This window comes from Chaetodon trifascialis, chromosome 12 (genome assembly GCF_039877785.1).
Source record: "Chaetodon trifascialis isolate fChaTrf1 chromosome 12, fChaTrf1.hap1, whole genome shotgun sequence".
In the NCBI taxonomy this organism is placed as follows: domain Eukaryota; kingdom Metazoa; phylum Chordata; class Actinopteri; order Chaetodontiformes; family Chaetodontidae; genus Chaetodon; species Chaetodon trifascialis.
Genome location: NC_092067.1, coordinates 7,946,679 through 7,954,521, shown reverse-complemented (window position 1 = coordinate 7,954,521; position 7,843 = coordinate 7,946,679). Strand labels below are relative to the sequence as shown.

General features: G+C 43.5%; 1 protein-coding gene across 1 annotated transcript; it reads right to left on the bottom strand.

The window, feature by feature from the left end:
• Positions 1-5,372: 5,372 nt before the first annotated feature.
• gdf3 (growth differentiation factor 3) lies at positions 5,373-7,606 on the bottom strand. The gene is made up of 2 exons (XM_070976401.1): positions 7,318-7,606; positions 5,373-6,226 (listed from the first exon to the last, which is right to left on the bottom strand). The coding sequence occupies exons 1-2, from the start codon at positions 7,604-7,606 to the stop codon at positions 5,373-5,375; spliced, it is 1,143 nt and encodes a 380-aa protein (XP_070832502.1).
• Positions 7,607-7,843: the final 237 nt, after the last annotated feature.

Below are 7,843 nucleotides of genomic sequence, written 5' to 3'. Positions count from 1 at the left end.
ATCAACCCCAGCCCCCAACCCCAAAATGTGTGTACACACTAAGTATGAATAAATCTTAATTATAATGTTTATAAGTGTATGTGTTTGACCACCCGTCAATCAGCATGGAAATGATGGCAGGCTGCCTCTTGTGTTCTGATTATAATGATGGGGCAACACCAGTGGTCACTAGGACAAACATGAGGTTTGACTCTGCTTTATTGACCCACTGCTTTATTGACACACTTCCTCATCAACAGAATTACGAAATAACAAAAAAAAAAAAATTGCCCCACACAGACACACAAAAGCACACGCTCACACATCCAATCCTCATAAAGATTCAGCACTGATGGGCTCTGCAGTGGTCAGCTCAGCACCTACCCACTGCTAACCAGCTACCTCATGCTGAGAATATTCACACACACACACACACACACACACACACACACACACACACACACACACACACACACACACACACACACACACACACACACACACATCAAACCAGTGGACACAAAGACAGCTACAGCAGATCCGCTCTGCTGAAGCCACACTGCCCCCTCCTGCTGGTTGATAGAAGAAGATTTCTTCTCAGCGTGAGACACTTTTAGACCTTTCACAAAAATGAAAGTACCAACTCCACTAAGCCCTCCAGTCAAGTAAAAGTAAACAAGTATTTGCATTAATATGTAAACAGAAGAAATTCTACTCACTATGAAGAATGGCTTCTTTCAGAGAGTTAAATTCATTTGTAACAGAGGCAGTACAATCATTCAATCACTGTGACTGCTGCAAGCCTTCTACTATTACTCCTACTGATTGATATTTCAAAATCAATGCTTAGTGTGTTATTCAGTGCTACTTTTACTTATTTAATCTATATCCGTGAGGTAAAAGTATGGCTCTTAGAACAATGTACTTGAGTAAGAAGTGCAATATTCTCCTCTGAAATGCAGTTACGTTGAAGTAAAAAGTAGCATAAAATGGAAATATTAACATAAGTGGTTAATTATGTGAAATGTGGTTGTCGTTTTCTGGTTTCTTGTTTTCTTTTTCACGATTGTTTTATTGAATGCCTTCCACCAGAGGAGTCTGTATACATTCTCTTAAAAGAGAAAGGGAATCATTTGATGATGCCTGTTTGCTGGTTTTATGGAGAGTCAGAGCAGGAAGAGAAGGGATGAATCCTATAACAAGCACACACTCGCTGCAAAGCTGTTGCACTTACAGTGTTGCATTCATAATTACATTTAAACTAAAAACTTCATCCGAAATAAGCACAAGTTAAACATTCAAAAGGTCTATCTGCATTTCTATATCTGCAAACAACAATGGCAACCACAAGCTACACTAAATGGCCAAATGTATGCAGACAGTTGACCTATATGCCGCATATATCATTATCATTCTCAAACCATGGGCATTCATCTGCTGCTGTAACAGCCTTCACTCTTCTGCTTTCAGACTTTCCACCAGATGCTGACCCTGGCTGCAGGGATTTGCTCCTTTTCAGACACAACAGCATTAGTGATGTCCAGCACTGATGTTGGCTGATAAGGTCTGTCTCACAGTCCAGTCCAGTTCCAGTCCATCCCAGAGGTGTCGATGAGATTGAGGTCAGGGCTCTAAGCAGGTCAGTCAAGTTTAGACCTTCCCTGAACTGTTGTAAGTAATACCACTGTATTCTGTAGCATTAAGAAGCATTAAGCATTATTGCATTGAGATTTAATTTCATTTTCTTCTGTTTCACATCCGCAACAGAAGACAGAAATGGATAGGAGGGCTGGAGACAGAAATACAGACAGACAGAAGAGGCCATATCGAGTCAGGATCGCTGAGTCACACTGGCTCCACGGGCTCTCTCTCCATTGGTATTGATTATTCATTTCTCATTGACTGTGCACATGTGGGAGAGTAAAGCTGCAAAGAGAGAAAGAAAGCCAAGCTGATATCCACTGTGTCCACTCACATGTGAACTCTGGTCACGACACTGATTATTTGCAGTGAAAAGGTATGAGCAGTACATGCAGAAATTCGGTTAGTTGTCTTTGCTTAATCACCTCATTTCCGAGGGTTTAAATGTAGCTAATGAGCAAGTTAAAAGAAGAATCCTGCAGTATTAAACCCAGCAGAACACTTGTTTTCTCTCTCCGGAAGCTTGGTTTTGTGTTAAGGCTCTAACCGACCCTGGAATCATTTCCAGTTAAACGTATTTGAACACCGTCTCTTCATCATCTTTTTATTGTGTAGGATTCTGATTGTTTATTTTTCTTATTATTAATTCTGATGGCATTAGTTGCTTGTTTCTCGAAAAATGAGACAATCCAGTGGTGAAAAGTGGTGCTGTGTTGCTCTGAGCTTATTTATCCCAGGGTCAGTGTGTAAGATACATGTATATTTATATTATACATAAAAAAAACAAAAAAAACAGTGGCTTAATTTTAACTGAAATCAAATTAGACTTCTTTAGTCTCAGATCAAGACCAAGAGCCACAGCCATGCTGGCAGCTCAGCAGTGCTCGCTGTGGCAAAGCTGACAAGCTGATGTTAGAAGGTATAACGTTTCCCATGTTCACTATTTTTCTTAAGCATGCTAACACTTGCTAATTAGCACTGCAACTGAGGCTGATGGGAATGCCACTTGTCAACAAGAAAGTTATAGCAATTCATCCTGAGGGCATGAATATATGAACTAAATTTCATGGCAATCCATCCCATGGATATTTCACAAAGCCACAAATGTGAACCTCATGAGAGCAAAAGTCAGGGGATCACCAAAGTGGCTCATCTTCCGGGGACCTTGGTTATCAGTCTCATGGCAATCCACCCAACAGTTGTTGAGATACTTCAGGTCCAAAGTGGTGCACCGACCAGCACTGCCATCCACAGAGACCTGCACCCTTTGTTCCAGAGCGCTGCCAAAAGGTTCAACTCTGCATCCTGTTTTCTGTTGAAGCAGCTCAGGGCGTCCTCTGGCAGCACCGCTGCCGTAAAGCTTAAAGATTATCTTAAAGTTATCAGATTCGTTTGGGAGAAGGAGAGAGATGCAGTGTTTTAGCTTTAGAGACAGGAAGGAACACTTCTTTGAGTCTGACTGTTACAGATAGTGTGTATTGTGGACCCCAGAGGGTAAAGTGGAAATGACTTTGACAGCAAAGTGCTGCTGAAGAGCCTGAGGCTCCTTCCTTTCCCTGTTTATCTCTCTACTGCTCCACTCTCTCTCTTTCATTCATCTCCTGTTTCACTTCAGTCATGTTTCACATCAGAAGAGAAGAAGAAGACATATGATAAAGAGAACTGGCAGAGCAATAAACAGGAAGCAATAAAAACAGATGCATTCACAACGTATACAAACCTAAATGCTTTCAGATCAAGCATCTCTCAATGTTTTTCCAGGTTAAATGAAGCAGAAAAATGCCATAAAACCTAACGACATGTTGCAATATTGCAATTTAAAAGTTGTTGAAGCAACAATTAGATGAAGTCTGCACATGTAAAACATTTTCAACATTTGTAAGACTATTGCCTGTAATTTGCATTTGTTTGTTCTTGTATAGTTTCTATTTCTTCATTTATCAGTACATATTTCTGTGCTGCTGTAACACCCAAATTTCCCCTCTGGGGGAATCAATGAAGGATTCTCTTCTCTTAAATTGACCTGCTTTTACGTGGATAAATCATGCTTAAAGAGGCACTCCACCAGTTTTACACATGAAGGTCATAGTTCGTCTTACCATCCTAATCGTTTGCATTAGGAGCAACGTGGGATGCAGTGTTCTGGAGCTTGACCCACAGTAGGGACTAAAGGTTCAGGTATCTTGGCCTGAGCTGGACAGATTATGACGTTCGTCTTTGAGCCAGTCTCTTGTGAGCCCGCCAACTTCATGGAAGCGCATTAGCAGGCTGGAGTGTCCCTTTTGTGTAATTATTTTTAGGACCAGTGCCCTCTAGTGGCTCTACCTTCCTGCCTTGATGTTAAGAGAAACCTCAAAAAACTTGCTACAAAACAAAGATGGTTTTCAAAGCGACGTCACCATAAGCCATCGAACATTCTGGGAGCCAAAGACTGATTACTGCGTCTCCCCTTCGCTCTTCCTTCACACCCCAAACTCTCTCCCCGTCTCTCTCACTAATTACTACAACCTGTCAGCCTCTCGTGGTTGCTGTGGCGACCAGCCATCGTCATGGCAACCACAGTGGTCTGTCTGTCTCGGAGAGGGAGGCGGTGGCGGTGGGGGTGTTATCAGGCAGGAAGGTGAGATAAGAGAGTTCATTTCTCCTTTAGTAGATAAAAGAGTCGCTGCTCTCCGTCAGTGAAACATTTACACCTCAGGAAAACAGTGGTGACATGAAAGGGCCAAGACTGACTGTGTACACACGAGTCTGTGCTGATGGGAAGTCTCTCTGTCTGTCAATGTGAAGGTTTAAACTGCTGATTATAACTTTAACGCAAATGTGAATACTACCTGCCAAAACCTGTGTTATGATTTGAACAGCTGATTTATCTATTAGCTGATGAAGAGAATCATTTACTGATACAAAACCATCTGTTTTGTATCTTTGTTACGTGACAATCTTTAGGTTACAGACTACAAGATGATGGGTGCTATTTTCTAACATTTTCTAAACTAGAAAATCCTTTGAATCACCATGAATTGACAATCCCTAAAATTGTCTGTTGCAGCCTTAATGCTGTGGAGGGAAATGAGCAGATTTGATCATGAACAAGGGTCCCAGTATAGCATGCAGTATTATTGTAATTAAGCCATGTAGTTATTATAATTAGAAATAATAGTAAATGATTACAACATGTAGATTGTAACGTTTTAATATTGCGCCCTGCAGTATTTCATAGGACTCTCTTCTGCATGGTTGTAAGAAGCACGGCTGCGATCATATTTCTTGGCTCATTTTGTAATAAAATCCCATTTTATAGCAGAGCAGTTCCTAACTGGTAAAACACAGAATGTACATTTTAGCCGGCGCAGTCGTCTTAAACTACTATCCCCAATTTCTTTTATTCCCACGTTGAAATGTCTTTTATTTTAGAGCAGTCACTTAGTTCAGCAGCATTACTGCACTAAACCTGCAGGAGTACAAGGGACAGGAGGGGGAAAGAGGAGCTGCTCATCTTTAGATTAGGCCTGATCTAAAAACTATGTACCCCAGTGTGGTTTAAATGGAATTTTTATTAACACCAGCCTTCATATTAAAAGATATGTCTACATCTTTGTGTAAATGCTTTAAAATCACTGACTGTAAAGAACATTGTACATTCAGTCTAATCTGACAAATCAAACATGAAGTCACATTGAGAAATAAAGACTTTGGACCAAGAAGCTTAAAAGGAACCAGTGGATATTTGATTTGATCAGAAAAGTCCAGTCTCATCGACACCCGCACTCGTCCACCACCATGTCCTGGTAATGTCGAAGCACCACGTTGTCGTTGTTGTCATAATAGAGCATGGAGATCGGGGAGAGGCGGATGGGGACGCAGCAGGGCTGTGGTGTGCCGTGTGGGTCCAGGGAGTGCACCAGGGTCTGCAGGATGGCGTGGTTGGTGCCGTTCAGACTCTCACTGAGCGGGAATGGGCACTCGCCATGGCAGTAGTTGGCCATGTAGCCCTGCGGAGCGATGATCCAATCCTGCCAGCCCACGTCTTTGAAGTCGATGTAGAGGCGGCGGGCCTTGCACACGTTACTGGGTGTCACGGGCAGGTGGACGGCGCTTCTCCTCTGTCTGGAACGACACTGGTGGGGGTTGAGGGACACGGCCACCAGCGAGGCCTGGATCAGCGGCAGGCTGAAGGCTGGCTCCAATGGGAGGGAGTTCCCGGGGTGAAAAGGAAGAAGCTCTTCTGGATCTGCGCTGAGAGGCAGCAGCTCTAAAACCAAACCGTAGTTGCGTCCCGGTTTGCGCCAGCTCTCTGCCAGCGGGGTGAGGTCCATGGTGATGGAGGTGGGTTCAGGCTGCAGCCGGACTGACTGGGACAGCAGGAGCCTGCGGTTGGCCTGCGGATTGGCTCCCCTCAGCGTGGCTCGAATCACTTTATACAGAGACACGCTGAGGGTCCGGGGCCCCTGCAGGAGCTCTGCAGATCTGAAGGGCTTCCAGTGGAACTTGATTTCCAGCTGAGCCAGCGACAGCAGCTCCACAGGCTGCAGGACGGACATGTTGAAGAAAAGCTGCTTCTCCAGACAGGCCTGGCAGCTGCTGCTCCAACCAGACACCAGCCGGCCTGCAGAACACCAGCATTTTAGCAAGGACATGACAGTTCATCAGAGTTTCATTCAAGTGGAGATTGGCTGCATGAAAACCTAAATAATGAAGAAGAATTTGTCATGACCGATGACTTCACTCTGCGTTTTTATCTGTACAGCTGACTTCTGCTGAAGCACACTGAAGTACAATTTAATTCAAACACCTTCAAATAACAAACTCTTCTGAGTTGTCATGAACTTTTATTATGAGCATCTATTATCCTTTTTAGAAACTTGGATAAAAATGTGCTTTGATTGCTGTGCTATGCAACTGAATAAGACTTTGATCAATAAATAATGGTGTATATTCTCTCTGTCTCACACCTGTGTGCAGATCTTAGTCATTATTTCACTTCTTTTGACTGAACCTGATTTGTTATGAACAAAGAAGCTTTGCAGAGAGACACATTAGAGAACCACATCAAACATAGAATATGTGAATATTTTGGCCACTATAGGGCCACTTACACATTTAACAGTTAAAAACATCATGATTATTAAAACAAAAATGTCCATTTGTGCTACAGGTCAAAAACCTTTGCTATTTGCTAAAATGAAAGGAATGTTAGAGCTGAGCACAACAAAGTCCACAAGTTGTTCACCACTTTCTTGAAATTTACTGATCTAATTTACTTCAAAACGTTCAACAGTTCTTAAAGCTGTTGATATACAGAGCAGTTTTACACACAGTATACTATTTACTCAACTTAAACCAAAACTGATCAGTGTACTGTGTGTAGTCTTAGACTTCAGACGGTTTGCCATGTTGCTGTAATGGAACAGAAAACCGTTTTTAGGGGTTTCTCTGACTTTATTTAAATAAATGAATAATTATGAATGTATTATTTAAAGATTAAGTGTGCAGAATCTAAGAACTGTATCTGAAAAGCATGAGCTAATTAATTAAAAAAAATGACTTTTTCAGGGGAAGTTGGGGGGGCTAAGATCTACTCTGTGAGGGAGGGGGCGGGCAAACACACTTCACATGAGAACTTGTCTAACTGCTGGATTTCTGCACATATCAGGCCTTCACAACCAATCGGCATCAGCCTAAATATAGTGACGCTACCTTGGTCTTGCACGTATCGGATGATGTTTCCGCGGACTCCGTACTCGGACACCGTGCAGGGGTCGCTCTCCTGGGCCTGGATGCTCTCTGACCTCCGGAACATCCTCCAGAGCGCGGAGGGGACGCGGCGCCGGGGCTGATGGCTCCCCGCCGGCCGGGGCGGCCCGGAGAGCCCCAGGGAGCTGAGGAAGAGTCGCTCCTGGGTCTTCATCTCCTCCACATGTGAAGGGGCACACACACCGAGGAAACACACCGCTAACAGCACCAGAGAAGTCCGGTTTGGCCTCATGTTTGCTTGCACTCAGCTTTGTTGGCCCCTCGTCTGTAACGCAGGACGCTCGTTTTAACCTGTGAAACCTCCCGGTGTGCAGCTGCATAATTATGCTAATGAGCAGGGGCCAGACAGACAGGGGGCCTAAGGTGAGAGGGGCGGGTTCTCACCGAAGGTCCTCAGATATCAACAAACAAAGAGATTTGTTGATATGACGGAAAAGCCCACAGTCTGAATTATACAGGCTGTTCAACT